Here is a 21,909-nt window from a genome sequence, read left to right as displayed (position 1 = left end):
CCCGGGCTGGGCCCACACAGGAATGTTTGCGTGCGCGTGAGTGTATACGGGAATGATCTGGCAAGGTGGGCATTCCCGGGGCCGGGGCTCAGGCTCTGGCCCTCCCCTCTCATCCCCTAGGGCCCCTGCTGACCCCTCAAGGCTAACCTGAGAGGAAAGCAGCTATCCCGCACATGGCCACCAGATGGTGGTGCAGGCTCGTGCCTGAGTCTCTGCGGGCACCCGGCAGGAAACAGGAATGGGATTGAACAGAGGGGCCCCTGGGTGCCCTCCCTGGGCTTCTCCTCTTCCTCTGAGGTGACTCAGACCCCCTCCTCCAGGGTAACCCACATGGCTTTGTTTTCACCGCTGTGGCAGGCACAGTGATTGGGGCGCCCCCACGGCCCAGATGTGAGCATGGAGCCTTCGCAACCGCTCTGGCCACCTTTGCTCTCTGCCCACCTTTCTCCTCTCACGGTCCTCTTAGCTGCAAGTCCCAGGCGTCACCTTCTCAGGACACACCACTTCCCCATCCCCACCTTGTTAGCACCGGTTTCCTTCCTGCACCTTCTCCATAGCAGCCCTCGGTGGACTGCAGGGTCTGCTTAGTTGTCTGTAGCTCGGGGCCCTGGAGACTGTGAGCCCCCTTTCCTGGAGAGCTGGCTTCACCAAGGACTGTGCTCCCCTGCGTAGGGCGGGGAGTTAACGGCTGACAGGTAGGCCCTGCTCTCCACCCACACAGAGATCCAGAAGTTTCAGTTTCCCTTAAGTTACATTCTCAATGTAATGGTGCTTTCTCCTGAATTGTTATCGGGCTGATCCTGCTGCTTCGGCCCCACCCCACCTCCAGGGCAGTGCTGGCAATTGGCAAAGGACAAAGATGCAGCCTCCTGATGACTGATGCCTGGGTTTTCCCATTAATTCTGAGTGCTGCAATAGTAGCAGCGGAGGGAATGCATGGTTGAATCCCTCTCTCAAGAAGCCTCCAGTCGAGCAGGAAAGATGCACATCTACGAGGAACAGCAAAGGACACTGGGGAATGAATGTGCTGCCTGGTCCCACTGGGCCTTGAGGAGTGGTGGGAGTGTGACCGCTGGTAACTGGAGGGAAGGTTTCTCAACAGATAGTCCCAGGGAGAGAGAGGGGCAGCAGCAGGTACAGCAGGTGACTCCGGGGTGGGGTTCACCCTGGCTGAAACCTGAAGCCCACGTGGTAAGGGTCTGTGCTGGATGTTAGCAAGCTGCTCCAGGTGGCCTGGAGGAATACAGGAGGAGGGACCAGGCTGTGCTGGGCACTGGTGAGGACAGAAGGACAAACTGGACTGAGCCTAGCCCCAACAGATAGGGAGAGGACCCTGAGGGAGTCGGGCCTCGTGCCAGAGGACAAGCCGAGCCCGTTCCTCAGAGGGGAGGTTCATTTAGCTCAGACTGTTCCCCCCACAAGCCTCTCCAAGAAATGAGTGTCATTTCTTAGGACTGGAAAAGACAGCGCCCCCTTCCCTGGGGTCCTCAGAGTTTGGCCTGGCGCACTGGAGCAGAAAGCCGCCTGGGCCGAGCGTGATGGCCCGTGTCCTCCCCTTCAGTGGGACAGGAGGCTGAGCACAGCCCCAACTCCCCACCCTGCCCTTAACTAGGTTCATGTGTTTGGGGGCCCAGCTCTGACCATCCCCCTATGCGCCTTTCCTGGTAAACCTCTACCCCCACTCTACTGGGACGCCCTGTTCTGCCTCGAAGGGCTTTGGGACAACACAGAAGGAAGGGGCATGGCAGGGGGTTTAAGAGCACTGTGAGGGTCTGGGCAGACTTCTGGGCCCGGGGCACTGCCTGGGCCGGCACTAGGGGCGCTGCCTCGTGGATCTTCCTAGCCCACCCTGCTCCCAACCCTCCCCCAGTCCCTGCTCCTTCCCTCCTATTACTGTACCACATTTTGTAAATACCATATTTATTTCTTTTTGAGATTTTCAAACCTCTGGTGAGAAGCACAGGGACAGTAGGGCGCCACTTCATGCTACCCTGGGCCCCAGCCCATCAAGCATGCAAAACAGAGCTGGCAGACAGTCAGGACATGCTTAGGAGCAGTGCCAGGGATTAGCAGGCCCCGGTCTTACCCACCCACCCCCATCAGCCTAGTCCTAGACAGCAACCCAGAAAGCAGAAGGCAGGCCCAGCCTTGCCTGATCCCACTGCCGTGGCACCCCCCCTCCCCCCCCCCCTCTGCTTCCTCCCTTCAAAGCTCTCCCAGGATTCAGAGCCCAAGTCACATGCTTTGGACCCTCACACAGGAATGGAGGCAGCTGATATCAGGCCTTTTCTGTGGTTCTGCCTCTCTAGCCAGACAGCCTGCAGAGCAGAGCGGGCCCAACCCTCCCCTTCTGTCTCCCACACTGTCTACCCGGCTCAGGGCTGGGCACTTGGCAGGAGGTGGGGATGGGCAGAGGCTTGTCCAGAGAACCTGTAGGTGAGAAGGGCAGGTCGCCTGACTCAGTCTCTCTCAACCCCTGATGTCTACCAGCCTCCATCCACTGGCTCCTGGCCGGGCCTGAAACGCCTCGGGGCCCCAACTCTCCAAGGCGCAGTGCCAACGCCTCGTCCTCCAAGAGGCCCTGACGGCTTGGTGCGAGGCTCTGAGCTGGGCTGTGGGCCGCCAGCCAAGGCCGCTACTTCAGGGCTCTGAGGACCGCCTCCAGCTTCATGGCCACAGCCAGGTCTCCCTTCACCTTCAGCCGCCCACTCATGTAGGCGCCCAGGGGCCGCAGCTCCCTGCACAGCAGAGCCCGCAGGTCTGCCTCAGCCATCTCCACCACCACGTCGGGGGTGCTGTCAGGCACCCCGTGTCCAACCTTCCCTCGCCCTGTGCAGGGAAGGAAAACCAAGCATTAGGGGCGCTGTGGGGAGTGGGGGTGGTATTCCTCTGCTGACCCGGAGCAGCGTTATTTTGGTCTCTTAGGTCCTCGGTTTTCCTACCCTGTAAAATGAATCTTATCTAACTACATAAAATCCTCCCTCTGGGTGCATGGGTGGTTAAGTGGTAGAATGCTCGCCTTCCCTGCAGGAGACCTGGGTTCCATTCCCAGACCACGTACCAAAGGAAAAAAAAACCCTTCCACCATTTCAGAATTTCTGAGGCTGTAACATTATCACGCAGTGCAGTGGTTAAGAGTTCAGGCTCTGGAGAGGATACGGAGAAATAGGAACTCTCATTCATTGCTAATGACAGCAAAGGGAGCTGCCACTGTGGAAGACAGTTCCTCAGGAAGCTAAACATAGGATTACCATACGATCTGGCAATCTCACTACTAATAAATACCCAAAAGAATTGAAAGCAGGACTTGAACACACATTTGCACACTCATGTTCACAGCAGCATTATTCACAATTACCGAAAGATAGAAGCAACCCAAATGTCTACCAATCGATGAATGGATAAACACAATGAGGTATATACATGCCATGGAATATTATTTAGCATTAAAAAGGAATGAAGTGGGCAGGCCATGGTGGCTCAGCAGGCAAGAATGCTTGCCTGCCATGCCAGAGGACCCGGGTTCGATTCCCGGTGCCTGCCCATGTAAAAAATAATAATAATAAAAAAATAAATTAAAAAAAAAAGGAATGAAGTTCTGATACATGCAACCTCATGGATGAGCCTTAACGATATCATGTTGAGTGAAATAAGTCAGCAGATTCAAAAGGACAAATTTGTATTTGTCACTGCTATGAAATAATTCAAATAAGGAAACTCAAAAAGCCAGCATCTAGAATAAAGGTTACCAGGATGGGGTGGGGGTAGGAAATAGGTAGTTAAGGTTTAAAATATATATAAAGTTTCTATTTGGGATGATAGAAATAGTTTGGTATTTGATGGTGATGGTAGCACTACATTATGCATACAATTAATAGCACTGAATTACATATTTGGATGAAGTTAAAAGGGGAAATGTTAGGTTGTCTATCTGCTACTAGAATAAAAACATTAAAAAAAAAAAAAAAGCCCCAAGGAACTGCTTAACAAAAACAGTGAACCCTAAATTAAACCATGGACTATAGTTAGTACAATGATAAAAAAAAAAGTACTTTCACCAATTCTAACAAATGCACCACACCAACATAAGAAGTTAAAAATACAGTATATAACAGCCTTGTCTTTATGTATGATTCTTCTGTAAACCCACAACTCCTCTAATAAAAAAAAAAAGTTCAGGTTTTGATACCCTGTGCTCAAGTTCTATTGGTTATGCAGCAGTTCAGAGCCTCAGTTTCTCAACCTGTGAAATTGGGATGACGATAATACCTAAATTATAGGATCATGGTGAGATGAAGTGAGACAATGCACAAAAAGTGCTTAGCACGGAACCTGGGACACGGCAGAGCTGCGACATAAGCAGAGCTCTTGGCGTCAGAAGCCCGGCCAACTCAGTTGTCCTGCTGATGGTGGGAGCCCAAGACCCGGATGATCACACTGGGTTCGGAGCCCCAGAGCGCTGAACGTTCACTCCACAGTGCTGGCAGGAGCTTTAGGTATTTTCCTTTGGGGGGCTGGGGGCGAGATGGGGCAAACCTCCAAGCAACCCGGGTGGGACGTGGAGGGCAGGGAGGGCAGGCACACCTGTGGTCAGGTCCAGGAAGTAGGTGTTCTGGGCACCACTGGGCAGGGCAACGTTGAACTGGTAGCAGGCCCCGACCTGGCTGACCAGGGCCTCAGACAGGAAGGGCTGCAGAGCAGTCAGCAGCCCCTCGGCTACAGGCGGCTTCGGGTTGGGCCCAGCACTGACGTGCGGGGCAGCTTGCTCAACTTCGTTCACCATCTCCAAAGTGTCTGCTGGGGGTGGCCAACAGGGTGGAGGAGGGAGGCAGAGAGGAGGGAGCCAAGGTCAGGATCACTGCGGCCACCACACCTTTGTGTGGTGGGTCCCCCTTTATTCCTTTCAAGCCTTGTTCAACTCATTCAACTTCCTCTTCCTTGGAGAAACTTCCCTTGAGTTTTTAGCCCCGATCCCCTCGCCCTGTTTCTGAGTTACTCCCCCTAACCTTCTTGGCCCTGTTGCTTCCTCCCACAGGGAGTCACAAAGGCCTCCACACACTCCCAGACACCTGGGCTCCCCTCACTGCCTTAGCCCTGGTCAAATCTCTAGCATCAGGGCTGCCTGAACAGCTGTGCAAGTTGTGCACTGACCAAAAGCACTTGGTTAAGGGAACAAGTGGCCAAGTCTGGCCTACGCTGTGTTCTGCTCACAGCTGAGAGCCTTGGTGCAAGGCTGCAGAAAGGTGCTCTATGGGCTAGAGAGGCCCTGATGAGCATCACCCTCCCAACCTCCCTGGCCCCCCACACCCCCAAATTTCATTTCCATTCTCAGTCCACATATTTGGAGAAAAGCTTCCCCTCCTCCCTCCGCCTCCCAGAGGCTCCTCACCTGGTCCCAGGGATGGGGCACCTCCTGCCACTGAGGACATGCCTCCCCCCAGGAAGTGGAAGGCCAGTTGCTGAAGAGTGCTGTCCAGGCTGTGCCCAGCCGGGCCTTCCTGGGGTGGCTGGAGCACGGCCTCCACTGCCAGCTCCACACGATCCACCTCCAATCCCCAGGCCCTGGTCACGTCATTAATCTCCAGCTGGAGGAAAGCATGGGAGAAAAGGAATTCATTCAACAAACCTTTCCTGAGCACCCACTCTAGGCAGGCTGGGATGGTCAAGCAGGGTGAGGCACCCCATCTGTCCTGGCAGGGGTAATTTCAACCCAGCCACAGTAAGTGCTAAGACAGGAGGAGATTATGAGCAGCAGGAGAAGGGCCTGGCCTGCCTGGAGGGAGGCAGCCAGGGCAGGGAGCAGGAGTGACAGCAGGAGAAGGAGGAACACTCAGGTGAAGGGGCCAAAGCGGGGGGAAGGGCACGTGTAAGAGTGAAGACGGGAGCAGCTGGCATGCTCTGAGAGCTTTTAGTCTATGGTTCCATTCAGCTGTCCCCTAAAATGTAGGTGGGAGACTGGAGACAACTGAGGGGTAAGAAGCAGGGATGCTTGTATGTAGGAGCCAAGGGTTAAAACAAGACCTGCAGGATTTGTTGGAAGCAGCTGGCCTCAGGATGGTGGCAGTAATCTGTGGAGATTGTTATGCAGAGCAGTCTGGGAGGAAGAGAATGTTTACCCCAAAAGGTTAAGTATGAAGGAAAAGAGCACTGAAAAATGAGCTCTCTGTTCTTTCAAGAAATGCATGCACGCCTTTTGTCACCCTGCAGTACTTAAGCAGGATCTGGATAAGAATAAAGTTGTCTGTTTGTTAAAGTCAAACTTCAGACCCCCTGAACCCGTCTGTCTCTTCTTTCCTTTCCCTTTCCCTTTCCCTCCCTCCCTCCCTTCCTTCCTTTCTTTCTTGTCATTCCTTAATATCCTCCAAGCTCCGTTTCATAGGAAGCAACACTCGTACTAATTTGTGTTTTTTGAGGGCACAAGAAGCCCCAGAGACAATTTAAGGAGAAGGTAACAAAGCAGACGCTCTCTGGAAAGATCCTCCTGGCTGCTGTGTGGACACTGGATTGGAGGAGGCTGAGGTTGGAGACAGGAAGACCAGGTAAGGTATGTTTCACACTGCAAGCAAGGAATAATAAGGCTCTGGTATAAGGCAGGGGACAGTGAAGCGCAGCTACACTAGGGGATGGCAAGACTATGAATTAGATAAAGCTACTGCATGATACCAGAGAAGCAGAAGTACCCAGCTTGTGGGCTGACTGGACATGGGGGAGGCCAGGGGCCTGGCCAGTCTACTGCGTGAGTTTCTGAATGGATCCTGCGAGTGGGCATGTACACAGGACCCGAGGGGGGAGACAGAGATTTGAGGTTGGTGGGTAGGGGAGGAATGATGACTTTAACATATTAAGCTTGAGGCATCTGTGGCCAGTCAACTGTCCAGGCCACAGAAGAGAGCTGGGGCTGGAGCAGAGTGTTGCGAATAATTAGTGACCAGGGGTAGCAAAAAGCTCCAGGGTGGACGGTCTCTCCCAGGAAGGTCACGGATGAGAAGAAGCCAAGGACGGAAGCCTAGAAACTGATGGGCAGGAGACTGAAGACTAACCAGGGACAACCAAGGAGGAAGGCAGAAAAGCTAGAGTGTGGAACAGAAGACAAGGGAAGCAGGGGATCTGAAGAGAAAGGGGTGGGTCCAAAGAATCAAATGCTGCCCCAAGGTGAAGTAAGGAAGGGTGAGAAGTGCCTCCGGGGCCAGCAAGAGGGAGGGCACCGTGAGGTCAGCCAGAGCTGTCTCAGGGTCCTGGAGGCAGCTGAGGCTAAGCATGGGAGGGGAGGCACGGAGGCCTTCCAGAGGGAAAGGGCAGAGAGGAGATGACAGCTTGAAGGAACAGGGGCCAAAGGAAAGCATATTTCTCTATTCAGAAAGGGGGTGGGGGGGGAGAGAGAGAGAGAGAGGAGGAAGAGGAAGAAAAGGAAGAGGTAGAGGAAGAAGAAGATGATAATGATGAAGACAAGACAAGGAAGGAGAGGACCACAAGCAAGGGAGGGAGCTGTCCTGCCAGAGCACTGTCTGGTGCGGGGATGAACCTGAGACCTGGGGTTCTAAGATACTTCAAATACAGCAGGAGAAAGAGCCCAGATGTAGATGAGGTTGAGGGAGGAAGCTGGGAAGAGGGTGAAAGAGCTCTGGTCTAAAGTTTTTCCTCCCGAGGATCAAGAGGCAAGGCCTGCTGCAGAGTGGGAGCTGGGGTCGGGGTGGGGGTGGAGGTGGAGGAGGCATCAAAGGTGGAAGCTGTCAGCCCTACAGGAATGGGTAAGCCCCTAAGGAGGGACCCAGGTGAAATGGAAGGTAGCCAAAAGAGGGAGAATTAGATCCATACACCTGAAAATAGTTCCTAAGATTCAGTTTTAGCCAGAGACACTGACCTTACACTACCAGGTGCCAACCAACTCCATCTGGGCAATGGGCACTAAACAAGTCTAACATCCCAGTGTGGGACTGATTTTCCCCAAACTACCTCTCTTACAGCAAGGCAGTGTGCTACAATGCTGAGGTCAATTTTCCCTTCTTAAGGGTGTTTTAAAGGTGTGCATGTTTACAACTAAAAATTGCTATCAACCTGTTAATGAGTTGTGTTCAAATCAGCACTGGATTGAGGTGGGGGGGTGGGTGTCACGTGGTCTGGCACTCTGGCCCAGCTCTGCCCTTGACCACGCCTTAAAGGCCAGTCAAGTAATTTCTCTGAACCTCAAGTTTCCTCCCTCCAAAATAAAACAATACCACCTAGCTTCTTGCAGCAAAAATGTGAAGCTGAGATACATAGGGGCAGGCAAAAGGACTTTATAAAATGCTGTGTACCTTAGAGCATTATTACTATTATGAATATTATTTTTTCAGGAGTGTGCATTTACTTCTACTCTATCTTTCTGCAGCAAGGGCTCAAGATGGCTATTCCAGGGTAAATAAATTCTCATATATATGGAGGAGAGACAGGAAAAGGGTCCAAATATTTGCACATTACTTTCTTCTATTCAGAACAAAGAAAGCAAAAGCACAAAAGTGCACATGCCCAGGAGGTGACTGGGCCATGGAAAGGAACGTGCTCTTCACCCATCGGCCTGTCCCACGAGATGAGTCAGACCTGGGGCCCAAGGGGTACAGAGGTTCCCTGAGGCCCACTGTTGTCACAGCAACCACCGGGCCCAGCAGAGCAGTGAAGGGTAAAATAACAGCAGAAAGGGCCAGGGTGCCAGGAATTTCCACCCAAGTTACTTCCTCTTCTTAGGGCCACTTCACTCCTTAGCAACATGTTTGCCCAAGCTGGCTGGGCTCTGGACCCACCTGCCGTTCCTCAAAGCACAGTCTCACCGGATCTTCAAAGGCTAGTCCACTCATATGATATACGGAACACTGAGGCCCAGAGGAACCTGTGCTCTGCTCAAAGTGACCCAGCAGGCAGAGCCACACATAGGGGCCGGGGGCCAGCTCTGCTCCTCGAGGCGGGGCAGCTGGGCTGCTTACCAGGAGCTGGTCGCTGATTTTGAGCTTCTCCATCTGGATCTCCCGCAGCGGCCGCTTGAGCAGGGCCTTGGTCATGGCATTCTGGGCTGTCATGCGCGTGGCTGTGTTGAGGTCCTTCACAGTCATCACCGACAGCACCGGGTCCCAGATGCGGAACTGGACGTCAGCCCCCACAGACAGCACTGCCCCGTCCTTAGAGGCCAGCTGTTAGGGGAAGCCACGAGGGAGGACACACGAGAGGACCAGGCCAAGAGGCTGGGAGGTGCAGGGAGACCGGGCCTGCTGGCAGCACCCGGCCTGACCCAGCCACCCGGCAGCTGGCCCTCAGGTACGTGGGGCTAGGTATGTGGCACGAGGATGTCCTTCCAGTGTCTGTCTTCAATCCTCTGGTCTCATCTTCCCTCCCTCCCCAGTTGGCTACTCACAGGCCAAGGCCCTGGTACCCACACTACACTCTGCACAAGCCCCTACTCCCTTCGTCTCTCACCTTGCAGGGAGGGACACTGAAGGCGCGTGTCCTCAGATCCACCCTCTGGAAGGAGTCAATGAAAGGCAGAAGCAAGACCATACCAGGGCCCTGGGGGGTGCGGATACGGCCCAGTCGGAACACAATCATCCGCTCGTAGGTGGGCACGATCTGTCCACAACGGCAAGGGAGAGGATTTAGAGTGGTGAGTTCAGGCCAGCCAATGACTTCTACCCAGGTCCCTCTGGCACCTCTCTCTCCCTCACCTGGTCAGAGTGTATCCTTAGTTCTGTTCTTAGATGAGAAAACCAAGGCTCAGAGACATCAAGTGACTTGCTCAAAAACACACAGCCACTAAGTAAAATAGGCAAGGTGTGAATTCAGTTCCGAATGATTCCAAAGGCCATGCTCTATCCACCACACTGTACTGACTTGATCCTCAGGGAAACTTCTCACCACTGCTGTCTGAAGCTCATGCCAAGAAACCATCTGCCTTTGCCAACTTTTGATGCCTGGAGCCCTCAGGGAAGGAGATTTGTCCAAATTGAAAAATGAAGGCCCAAAAGGACCTTGGGCCAAGGTCATAAAGCGTTTGCTTCAGTGGTGGTTTTAGAACCAGGCTCTAGAACCTTCTAATGACTCTCTTCTAGGCCACACTAAACCCAGAGGCTTAGGGACACCCAAAGGGCAGACTTTCAACTTTACTGCTGCTTTCAGGCATAATCTTCACTGACAACCCTATTAATCATCCTTTTCCCATCTACACCACATCTTGCTGAAAGCAGTGCCTGAATTCCTTATTACTCATTACCTCCTAGGCCAAGTTGATTTCTTTTTCATTTCTAATTTGACCCGACTCAAAGGGAGGAAGATTTGGCAAACATATCCAAGTGAACCATAAATTAAAGCAGTGCCCAGGACTTGGGGGTTTGGGGAGACTTGTTTCTAACACTTACTAGTGCCCGGGAGGAGTTTGGACAAGTCTGAGCCTCAGTTTCCTCATCTGGAAAATGGAATGAACAAGCTTTGCCCAGCTCATTTCACAAAGGTGAGACAGTGGAATATTTAGGAGGAGGGGGCAGAGGAAGAGGGATTCATTCATGGATGCCAAAGCGGTCAAGGAGGCCCAGCCTTACCTTCAGGGCAAACCAGCCAGAAATGGGGAAGGTCAGTAGCAGCAGCAAGAACCCCAGGAAACTGATGAGGCTGTGGCAGAGGCAGGAGGACCAGCTCTGGGGCACCTCTGGGGGAGAGAGCAAAGTGAGTCATAGAATGCCAAGGCAGGACAGCCACAGGCTGAGGGAAGGTAGTCAAGTTGCCTACCTCCTGCTTCAGAGGTGCCTTCTTTCTCAAGGCTTTCAATTAGCCTCCTGGTCTAATGGCCCTAGGTAGGAACTGTTCTCTCTTTCCATGCATTAAAACTAACTTGCCCCAAGTGGAGAAAGGAGACGCGATGTTTAGAGATGCTTGGAGCCCACAGACACTGCCATGAGATGTTAAGCAAGCCAGAACCTGGAGAGAGCCAAGGGAAGCCAAGAAATGAAGGCCAGCCCCAGAGAAGTAAAGTGAGGAACGCCCACAGGGACATAGGCTGAAAGCAACAGAGCTCAGGAGCAAAGGGCCCAGCAGATGCCAGCCACATGACTACCCAGCTGACAGATGTGTTTCTGACCCATCAGCCTTTCTTGAGTAAGGGCAACCTCTTGTTGGCACCTTAGTTTGGACACTTTCACTTCCTTAGAATTGCAAACTTGTAACTTCTTAAATTCCCCCTTTTAAAAGCCAAAAAACAAAACAAAACAAAAAACTAGTCCCAAGTCCCAGGCCCACAAGGCTCTATTTTCTGCTATGCAACAGCCATTGAATCTGGCAATCCAATTCACAAGATGCTCACCTCACTGGGAAGAGAAGGTGTCAATCCCCTGTCTAACTCACGTTGCCTACTTATACCTGGCACACAGCCAAGAGCACATGGGCCTCTGTAACTGCATGCTGGGTTGAACTGAATGCTGCAAACATAACATACTCTTCCTCTACCATCACTCCTAGGGTTTGGAGAGAACATCTTGGCCTAAAAGGGATAAAACATTAATGGCTCATGAACAGAAAGAGTGTTCTTTTCTAGTTCACTATTCCTAAGGACTATCACATACACAATTTACTTTCAAGCAGCTTCAGGTGGGAGGTGGCGGGAGGCCCTCAGAAAATGAGGCTCATCTGAGCAGAGATCCTGATCCCTGGAGGAGAACCAGGCAGGATCCCATGATGGGAGTGCAGCCCAGACAGGCCCAGACTATGGGATAAAATTACTCTGCTTTCTCCTTTCCCAACCCTGGATAAGAAACAGGCATGTCTCTGCTCCATCTTTCCAGGAATGCCATGGCTCTCCAAGCAACGGGGGATCTAAGTCTCATTCCCTGCTTGGCTGTGATCTACATGATCCCTGCAGAAGAAACAGAAACCCTGGGATAAGCACAGTAGAGTAAGGCCAGAATTTGGTTGTCATGCTGAGAAGTGGAGCATCAAGCCTGCAAGCCAAGGAAACTACATAAGAGACAGTGTAGGGCTCTGAGGTCCCAGCAGCACCAGGAAATAGGGAAACAGGGAGACGCCTGGTCCCAGGGCTTCCAGAGGTGACCTCTGGGGTGAAGATTTTTTCACTTCTCTGCAGTCAAGTATCCTTAAGGTGCTGGTGACCTCCTCTGCCTACACTGCAAAATAAGGTCTTGAACTCTCTGTCCAGGCGTAGAAGGCAGATAAAGGCAGAGGAGACATGTGGTGGGGTAAGGCTTTGTAAGATGGAAGCAGCGCTGGCTCCGGGGCCGCAGCCCAGTGGTCCCACCAGGTAGGATGCAACAACGCCGGCACCCTAATACCAGGTCCAGGACCCCTCTCCATCCATCCTCTTGGAGCTCCAGGACGCCAGGTCCGCCGACTCCCAACAGGTACAGGGGCTGGGGCCTGCGTGCGCCGGCCAGTACCGAACCCCACCCCGAGGCCCGCCGTGCTGGGCGGCCACTCACCCGCCCCCGGCCCGACGCCGCCCGGCTCCGGGGACAAGCAGCCCTTCTGCGAGCCCAGGAAACCAAAGCTCGACTGCTGGAAGCGGTCAAAGTCCCCCAAGGGCAGCGCCCGGTAGCCAGACCTGCCGAGCATGGCGCTTGCCAGGTGACACGCCCCACGCCCCAGGCAGAGCCCGGCTGAACGGCGGGCCCTACTGCCCCGCCCCCGCCGCGCTTGCGCTCGGGCCGCCGCTTCCGGCTTCACCTGCGCGGCCACCCGTCGCTGCCGGTGCACAGGAGGGAGAGGCAGGCAGGCCCCGCTCCCAGCGTTGCACTGCGCCCCCTGCCCTTGGAGGACCGAACTGCGGCTACCGGGCGGGGGTCGGCTTTCCTGGGAGCAGACAGGGGTCCGCGCCTGCTCCTCTTGTCTCCTCCGCGGCCTTAGAAAAGGAGCAGGAAGAAAGTTGGGCTTTGTAAGGTGGTTTTCAGGGCCGAATCTTCTCTCGAATCAGGGATATGCTGTTATCAGCTTTCACAGCATTCCGTCTGTAAACTCTCTTCCACTGGGGCGGGACCCAGGGGATGGGTAGGAGGGGTGACTAGTTTTCCTTATCTAGGCTTAATGTTTCTCCAGCAACTAGGAGATGGCAGATGCTCAGTACTTACTTGTTGAATGAAGTCCTTACCAGGTCACTGTGGTCAAGGCGGGGGCGGGGGATGCCTGAACTTTGGCTCCAAAAGAGAAAATTCCATGTGTAGACTTCAAGGAGAAAGACAGAGTAAGGAAGGCGGGTAGCCTGGAGCTATCCAGAGGGCAGGTCCTTCAGAGCATCACAGAGGAGAGCTCCTCAGTCCTGCCTGTTGGGAAACACCATGGCCCTTGATCCAGTTACCCAGAGGTAACTTGCCTCTCCAAGGCTTGAGAAAACCCAAATGCAAATGAGGAATTTACTCTGAGAAGCAACCGCGCCCAACTGGGTGTTGGTCAGGTTCAGAGCAGGCTGTCTTTCAAAGGAAGCAAAGAAAAGAATAAAACTTTCCTTTCCTTGTCTCAGCCACAGGCTAGTCCTGGCTCCCAGGCCCCTCAGCCCTTTGCCATAGTCCACTTCCAGGGCTGCCCACCTTCTCTAGCTTTTCTTAGTTGGGTTCTCAGAGAGCAGCCTGATTCTAAACCCTGGGGGTTCTGACGAGACTGGAGGGTACAGCAGGCTGCTATCCTGGCTGGAGGCTAAGGCTATTTTGAGGCCTTGTTCTGGTGCAGACCTATTCGTGGACAGCATGGGCTGGTGCTGCTGTGAGACCGAAAAAACATGCCAGGCGCAGGAGAGTTATTGGGACTTACAAACAGGAGAGATTCTCGGGTGGCAGCCGGTCTGGAGGAATAGTGCTCCATGCAGGACTGAGGGAACAAGGGGCAATATGATTTCAGAACAAAGATATTCCGTATAGTATGAGAACATCAGGCTTCTGATAGAATCATTAAAGGGACTTAAGCATTGGTACTTTATGAGATTAGTGTTTGATACCATCAATGGCGATTTTACATCTGATTACAATCTTCCACCTCCAGAGAAATTGTTTACTTTTTTAGCTAAAGCAGGCTTGTTGCACGCTGTTTAGGAAGGGGCCCAGGCCCTGGGCCACCACAGGCCTCCCAGTCCCTGGGAAATGGATTATAAATTACCCCCAGATTATAAACTTCACAAGAGCAAGGCCCTGACATCATATATTATAGGCTGAATTGTTTCCCCCCCCCCCAAAATATGTTGAAGGGCTAATTTCTAGTCCCGTGAATGTGACCTTATTTGGAAAGCGAATCTTTGAAGATATAAATAGTTAAGATGCGGCCAAAGTGAATTAGGGTGGGCTCTAATTCACTATGAGTGCTGTCCTTATAAGAGAAGGAAATTTGGGTAGAGATGGGCAGACACAAGAGGGGGGAATGCCATGTGACAACCGAAGCATAGATTGAAATGCTGCAGCTGCAAGTCAAGGACTGCTGGCAAATACCAGGAGGTGGAAGAGGCAAGAAAGTATTTTCCCCTACAGGTTCAGAGGGAGCTTGGCACTGCTGACCCCTTGCTTTTGGTCTTCTAGCCTCCAAAACTGTGATACAATAAATTTCTGTTGTTTTAAACCACCTAGTTTGTGGTAGGTGCTTTGTTATGGTAGGCCTACAAAACTAAGATGTCATCCCTTCTAGTCTGTTACAAGTTGGAACTGAGCAGAAAAATGGGTACTGCTCCAAATAGCTAAAAAGCGCATTAAAAAAAATGACCAGCCTCATAGCTATCAGGGAAATGCAAATGAAAATCACAATTACATATCATCTTATACCTACTAGAATGGCTGTTATCAAACAAACAGAAAACTGCAAGTGTTGGAGAGGATGTGGACAAACAGGAACTCTTATTCATGGCTAAGGGGAATGTAAAACGGTACGGCTGCTGTGGAGGACAGTTTGGAGGTTCCTCAGGAAGCTAAGCATAGAGTTGCCTTATAGTTGGGCAATTCTGCTACTCAGGATATACCCACTTCTGGAAGCAAGGACACAAACAGATATCTCCACACAGATATTCAGACATCCGCGCACCGATGTTCACAACAGCATTATTCACAATTGCCAAAAGATGGAAACAACTCAAGAGTCCATCAAACTAAATGTGGTATCTACATATGATAGAATAGTATTGAGCTGTAAGAAGGAATGCAGTCCTGAAGTATGCAACAATATGGATTGAGGGCATTAAGTGAATTAAGTCAGACACAAAAGGACAAATATTGTATGATGTTATTGACATGAGCTAATTATAATATGTAAACTCATAGACATAAAATATGGAATATTGGTTGCCAGGAAATAGAGTGAGGCTGAAGAATGGGGAGCGGTTGCTTAATACATGCAGAATATTTAACTAGGGTGAACTTAAACATTTGGAAATTTATAGAGGTGACAGTAACACATTATTGTCCAAATAATTAATGGTGCTGAACTGCGTGTGAATGCGGTGAAAATGGGAAATTTAGAGTCATGTATGTCAACAGAAAGAAAGTTGGAGGTTAAAACATGATAATGTATAACACAGTGAATCTTGTGGTAGGTACTTTGTATGGTAGCCTACAAAACTAAGATGTCATCCCTTCTAGTCTGTTCCAAGATAACTGTGAGTGACTGTACAAATATATATATTTTAAAAAAATCTCTTTCATGAACTAGAACAAATTGTGACAATTGCAAAGAGTTAATAATACAGGGGTGTAAGGAAAAATGTACTTATTGCAAACTATGGACTACAGTTAATAGTATTATCTTAATATATTTTCCTCAACAGTAACAAATGTACCACACCAGTACTATGGGTCAGTAATAGGGAAGGGGGATAGGAGGTATGGTAGGATTTGGGTTTTCTTTTTCTTTCTTTTCTGGAGTACTGAAAATGTTCTAAAATTGATCATGGTGATGTATGCACAACTATGTGATGATATTGTGAGGCAATGATTGTATACTTTACATAGTTTGTATGGTATGTGAATATAACTCAATAAAATTGCATTTAAGAAAAAAAAGTGAAAAAAATATATGGGTACTGAGGGGTCAGCACATTGGTTGGGCTGATCTGAAGTCAGGGGCAATGCCCTACCTAGTGAGACCACCTGAGGCTGTTCTCCTCTTCCCTCAGCAGCGGGGGAGCTGGCACGCTTCTCCCCTGGCCAAGACTCGACAGCTTTCTCCTGCCCTCCTCCCCTTCCATCTCTGACTCAGGCCCCGGCCATGACATCCCCCTAGCCACCTGGCCCTAGCCAGTCTATCCCACATGCTTGTGCCCTGGTTCTAAACCCTTCGCAGGCTTTCTTTCCCCCACAGAACTGGTCCGACCTCCTCAAATGCGATAAATGCCTCAGCCCTCTCCCCGAGCCTCATTTCTCACGATTCCCCTCCTAAATCTGAAAGTAAGCAAAGCTAGTTTGCACACAGGCTCTCCTGCGGCACATCGTCACGCCTTTGCAGGTGCAGTTCCCCCTGCTTCAAGTGTCCTCCCAGTCCCGGAATCCCTGGTAAATTCCTGCGGATCCTTCAAGAGCCAGCTGAGGGGTCTCCTTCGCAATCAGTTCCAACACTGTGTAAGTCTCAGTACAGGCCTGCTTTCCCATTCGAGCTAGGGTTCCTTAGCAGAGGCAGCCGTGGCTCACCTTTGGGCCCCCAGCTCCCCGCTGAGGGCTGGCACGAAGCTGTGCCAGTGTGTGCCGAGTGACCGGCTGCAGGGAAGCGGCTGCCTCGGTTCCGATGGGACCTCTTTACTCCTCTGCCCCTTTGCACTAGGCCAGCGGGGCGGCGGGGGCGCCCCTCCCCCCTCCCCCGCTCCCCGTCCCCTCCCCCCTCCCCCCTCCCGGTCCCCTACTCTCGGCGCTCCCGGACTACCTCTCCGCCCCTAGAACCGCCCCCGGCTCCTGTCTCATTTCCTCTCGGGAGGCGGGCCGGGAGCCCGCACCTCCCTTTCAAACCGCTCTTCGGGGGCAAAGGGGGAGGTCCTTAGCCTTCTGGCGCTCGCCTTCCGTTCAGTTCCTTCCTTGCGTCCTCCGACATCAAAATCGAGAATCGAAACTGCACTGGGATCCACGCAGTGGGAACCCGCACCTGCCGGATCTCCGGGGCCCCGGCGGGACCCTGTCCTGCCCCACGTGCCCACCATGCCGCCCCCCGAGTCCCCCTCCGAAGGCCCCCAGCCCAGCCACAGCTCCAGCCCCGCAGAGGTACCGTTGGGTTTGGGGATGGTGGGGCTTGGGCTTTGTGGGTTTGCTCTGGTGGAGGGGTAGCGTGGGGAGGGGGATGTAATGCGTGGTCTGGTTAAGTACCTCGATGAGTGACATGGTCCCGAGCCCCTTGACTGAAGTGGGGGAGGTGGGAGAGGAAACGGGGCCGAGGAGGAAAGGGGGCCAGGATATGACAGAGGAGCCACTCCCGGCGGGCCCTGGGGGGAGATACTCAGAGTCAGTGGCAGCCAGCAGTGGACTTTACTGCCCACGCCTGGCGCCTTTCTTTCGGTTTGTTCCTGCTTCAGGTCGAGGGCCGTGCAGGAGGAAACCCTAAGGTCCCAGCCTGGAGCCAGGGCATGTGTCCGGGCCATGAAAATAGAAACGGAGAAAGAAAGTGCTCAGATCTGAGACCAGAAAGTGTGGCCCGGACAGAAGTACCTTGACTAAGGCCTCACAGCTCATGTGGTCTCTCCTTCAGGAAGCCTCTGGATTCTTCCCTTGGAATACCCCCACTCCCACCCTCGAGAAAAGGGGATATGTTAGGTGGTCCTCCAGGAAGCTTTGCCTTATTTAGCCTTCTCCTGGACCACCCTCAGACTAGAGGGCCCCTCCCTGCTCTGTGTTCTCTCAGCCCCCTCTGCTCCCCTTCATGAAAGTACAAATGGCACAGTATTTTAGTAACATTTATTATTTGCACTATTCTAACAGATAATAATATTATTTGATGATACTAGTTAACATTTACTGGGAGCTCCTCAAGTGCCAGGGACTGCCTTAAGAACTTTATATGATGTTGCTACTTAATTAAGTGTGCCTACCATCTAAACTGAGTTCCTTGAAGGCAGGGATGTGTCCTATTGTCCTTGTATGCCAGGGTCTAGGACTGTGTCTGACAGGAATTATGAAGTGAGGGCTGGAAGGGGGATGGGTGGGCTAACAAGCCAGGGTTTTGTATGATTAAGGTTTTGTGTGATCCAATAAATTGGCTGGTTTGGAATATGGGGGTCCAGGAGCTCAGGATGGAGGGAGCCTCCAGCCCCGAGGGGCAAGCGGCTGGTGGGTGGGGAAGCCTGGAACTTCTTCAGACCTAACACCCCTCTCTGGGCCCCCAGCAAGCCACGGAGGAGGAGTTCCAGTTCCTGCGTTGCCAGAGCTGCCGGGAGGAAGCCAAGTGCCCCAAGCTGCTGCCTTGCCTCCACACGTTGTGCTCTGGATGCTTGGAGGCGCCTTGCATGCAATGCCCCATCTGCGGGGCGCCCCGGCCTACAGATCAGGACACGCCCGCCCTGGATAATATCTTCTTCGAAAGTCTGCAGCGGCGCCTGATGGTGTACCGGCAGATCGTGGACGCCCAGGCGGTTTGCACCCGCTGCAAAGAAGCCGCCGACTCCTGGTGCTTCGAGTGCGAGCAGCTCCTCTGCACCAACTGCTTCCAGGCGCATCAGTGGTTCCTCAAACACGAGGCCCGGCCCCTGGCCGAGCTCCGTAGCCAGTCGGTGCGGGAGTTCCTGGACGGCACGCGCAAGTCCAACATCTTCTGCTCCAACCCCAACCATCGCTCCCCTGAGCTGACTAGGTGAGCCAGTGGCCCCAGGGCAAGGGGGCGGGGCCTCCTAGAGCCGGCCGTGGGGGGAGCTGAGACCCAAAGACGTCACACAGCTGGGGATAGGAAGCTTCTGGGTTGAATTTGCGACCCAGTGATATCCATGTACCAGCAGGATTTGTAGAGATGACCATAATTTACTCTACCTATCCCCAAGTTGGTGCATACTAACAGTTTCTGATTTCCCCTTATTGTAAATAGTACCGCAGAAATCATGTTTGCACTCTTATCCAGTAATTTAAGGTACATTTTTAGAAGTGCCATTACTGGCTAAAGGATTATGAGAATTTTACATTTTGATACACTTTACCAAGGGCAGTGCCCTTTAGAAAGTATTATAGTAGGATTTCCCCTCTGCTCTGCATTCAACTCACATACAAATAAGAACTCACATGAATCTCAATATAGCTGAATTCTTGGGTGAGATGCAGATGGTTAGATTCTGTTTGAAAAGTCAAAATCAGAAGCATAACAGGGCAGTATTATCTAAGAACGTATGAAGAAAAAAAAAATCAGACCCAGCTATAACTGTTTTTCTGGAACAGAATTTTTAATTTAGTTTTTTAGTAGACAGTACACTTAAGCGGTTCCAAAAAAGTTACAGACAAAATTTATGTAGAAAGTGCGGTCTCCATTCCACTCCCATTCCCCAGCTGCCTAATTTTCATCACTGCCCCACCCATAGGTAACCATTATTAGTTTAATGTATTTCTTTGCAGAGTTGCTTTGTGAATATGTAAGCACAAAGGAGTATATAACCTTATAAAGTCTCATTTCCCCGCCTTTTTGGCAAACAGGTCGCATACCTATGTGAACCTTTGACCCCAGGAATGCATTGCTCGCATAAGATGCCTGTGTTTACTAATTCTTTGAGACGGTATACCCTGGCTTTGGTGGACACAGTCAGAGCTACGTGCATGCTAAACTGAGCATGTCTTGCTTTCAGTTTCAACATATGCCACCCGCACTCTTGAGTCAATGAGGCAGTCTGGTTTTCCCTAGGTTCCTCACTATCAGATATTACTGTTTTACTTGCGTTTCTTTGTGCATTAATAACGTCAAATAGCTTTTCATCTGCTTATTAGCTTTTGTGTTTCTTCATTTATGAGTTGTCTAAGTCCTTTGCCCATTTTTCTTTGGAGGAATTAGTCTCTTTAATTTATAAAACTATGCTATGGTACACATGTTTTCCCCATGTTGATCTTGGTCATTTCACATGGTACGTGGTGTCATGTTTAAAATAAGCTTTCAGTTTTATGTGGTCAAATCTATGCATCTCTTACTTTATGGTGGCTGGCGTTTATGCATCCTAGGAAAGATTTTCTCCATTCCTCTCTCCCCCCACCCCAGCCCTGGTAACCTCTAAATCTACTTTCTGTCTTTATGAGTTTGCCTATTCTGGATATCTCATACAAGCGAAATCACACTATATTTGTCCTTTGTGTCTGGCTTCCCTTACTCAGCATAATGTTTTCAAGAGTGTAGCAAGTATCAACACTTCACTTTTTTTTTTCTTTTTTTTTTTTTTTAACATGGGCAGGCACCGGGAATCGAACCCGGGTCCTTGGACATGGCAGACAAGCACTCTTACCTGCTGAGCCACCGTGGCCCGCCCAACACTTCACTTCTTTTAATGGCCGAATAATATTCAATTGTGTGATTATACCATATTTTGTTCATTCATCTGTTGATGGATGCTTCGGCTGTTTTCACTTTTTGGCTATTGTGAAAATGCTGCTATAGACATTGGTGTACAGTACCTGTTTGAGTCCCTCTTTCCAGTACTTTGGGGCATGTACCTATATTCTATATTTAACTTTTTAAAGAACTACCAAACTGTTTTCCACAGCTGATGTACCATTTTACATACCTACCAGCGATGCACAAGGGCTCCAATTTCTCCACATCCTCGCTAACACCTATCTTTCTGTTTTGTTTCTTTGTTTTTGTTTTTAATAATAGCCATCTTTGGGAATGTGAAGTAGTGTCTTATGGTGGTTTTGATTTACATTTCCCTAATAACTGATGATATTCATCCTGTTTTCCTGTACACTTATTGGCTCTTTGTATATCTTCTTTGGAAAAATGTCTATTCAAGTTCTTTGCCCATTTTAAAAATTGAGTTGTTCGTCTTTTTTGTTGTTGGGTTGTGGGAGTTCTTTATTTCATCCGGGTGTTAAACCCTCCTCAGATATATGGTTTGTAAATGCTTTCTCCCATTTTGTGCATTGTCTTTTCCCTCTCTTGATAGTGTTCTTTGATGTACAGAAGTTTTTTAATTTCATTGAAGTCCAGTTGATCTATTTTTTCTCTTTTGTTGTTTGTGCTTTTGGTGTCAGATCTAAAAATCCATTGTCAAATCCAAGATCATGTAGACTTTCCCCTGTTTTCTAAGTGTTTTATAGTTTTAGTTCTTATATTTAGGTTATTGATCCATTTTTAGTTAATTTTTGTATATTGCATGATTTACTATTATACTGATTCACAGCTAGATTCCGTTTATTGGCATTTTACTAGGCTATTATCTATATTCATAAATGTGATCAATTTTATATTAATGCATGCAATTTCTTATCCATTTTATGCTGATCTTTATGAACTTGTAAGCTTTCTTTCATTTTTGAACATCATATTATATATATTACTTAGCATAGTTCCTGGCACTTTTTAAGTATTCAATACATGTTAAAATTCTGTCATAATTTCTCTGCTCTAAAACAGTTCAAAGAACATAAGAATTTCTGTCCTATTAAGGTTTATGGGACTGGTGCCGTTTTTTGAAAAGTAAATTTTGGAGAACCTTTTTATTGTTTTTTCTATGGTATGGGTCTGTTTTGGATCTTGAGTCAGATTTCCTGGAAAATTTTCTAGTTCATTCAGAGTTATCATTCGTATTTTAAAATCTCCTCTATACCTGTAATTCTAGCCCTTTTCTTATTTCTAATGTTGTATATTTGTGTTTATTTCAGTGGTCTTTAAAAGAACCATTTCTTGGTTTTTCCTTAAATTGGCTTACTGATAATTAATTTTTTCTTCTTTCTAATTAATCATTTTGCTTATATCATCATTATTGCTTTTTTCAACTTGTTTTGTCATTATTATCTGTGTTCTTGAATTGAACATTTA

The 21,909-nt window shown here is 50.2% G+C and overlaps 2 protein-coding genes across 13 annotated transcripts in view; one reads left to right on the top strand and one right to left on the bottom strand.

The window, feature by feature from the left end:
* Positions 1-1,903: 1,903 nt before the first annotated feature.
* On the bottom strand, positions 1,904-16,765 carry STOML1 (stomatin like 1). Of its 12 annotated transcripts, XM_077123829.1 has the most exons (11): positions 16,617-16,765; positions 13,768-13,824; positions 13,092-13,283; positions 10,560-10,666; positions 10,380-10,426; positions 9,690-9,777; positions 9,445-9,594; positions 8,958-9,161; positions 5,390-5,585; positions 4,585-4,797; positions 1,904-2,829 (listed from the first exon to the last, which is right to left on the bottom strand). In XM_077123829.1, the coding sequence occupies exons 5-11, from the start codon at positions 10,424-10,426 to the stop codon at positions 2,636-2,638; spliced, it is 1,092 nt and encodes a 363-aa protein (XP_076979944.1). In that variant the 5' UTR covers positions 10,560-10,666; positions 13,092-13,283; positions 13,768-13,824; positions 16,617-16,765; the 3' UTR covers positions 1,904-2,635. The 12 variants fall into 12 exon arrangements, with proteins under 12 accessions (XP_076979944.1, XP_076979942.1, XP_076979941.1 ...); XM_077123827.1 differs by lacking the exons at positions 13,092-13,283; positions 13,768-13,824; positions 16,617-16,765 and adding exons at positions 11,318-11,494; positions 12,569-12,657; XM_077123826.1 differs by lacking the exons at positions 13,092-13,283; positions 13,768-13,824; positions 16,617-16,765 and adding exons at positions 11,318-11,494; positions 12,447-12,558.
* PML (PML nuclear body scaffold) overlaps positions 12,578-21,909 on the top strand; it is a 50,195-nt gene continuing 40,863 nt past the window's right edge. The window contains exons 1-4 of the mRNA XM_077122319.1: positions 12,578-12,591; positions 16,402-16,547; positions 16,987-17,177; positions 18,293-18,756. Coding sequence (XP_076978434.1) covers positions 12,578-12,591; positions 16,402-16,547; positions 16,987-17,177; positions 18,293-18,756 — 815 coding nt within the window. The remainder of the gene's footprint in view (positions 12,592-16,401; positions 16,548-16,986; positions 17,178-18,292; positions 18,757-21,909) is intronic.

Source organism: Tamandua tetradactyla, chromosome 12 (genome assembly GCF_023851605.1).
Source record: "Tamandua tetradactyla isolate mTamTet1 chromosome 12, mTamTet1.pri, whole genome shotgun sequence".
In the NCBI taxonomy this organism is placed as follows: domain Eukaryota; kingdom Metazoa; phylum Chordata; class Mammalia; order Pilosa; family Myrmecophagidae; genus Tamandua; species Tamandua tetradactyla.
The sequence above is the reverse complement of the archived record's forward strand: the minus strand, read 5'-3'. Positions and strand labels throughout refer to the sequence as shown.

What these genes read in the sequence shown, in the direction of transcription:
- STOML1 (XM_077123820.1), bottom strand. Translation starts at nt 12,579, where the DNA reads ATGCTCGGCAGGTCTGGCTACCGGGCGCTGCCCTTGGGGGACTTTGAC. An exon ending in CGGCGTCGGGCCGGGGGCGG is followed by an intron (nt 10,667 to 12,446) that starts GTGAGTGGCCGC and finishes TCTCTCCCCCAG; the next exon opens with AGGTGCCCCAGAGCTGGTCC. An exon ending in TAAGGATACACTCTGACCAG is followed by an intron (nt 9,595 to 9,689) that starts GTGAGGGAGAGA and finishes CGTTGTGGACAG; the next exon opens with ATCGTGCCCACCTACGAGCG.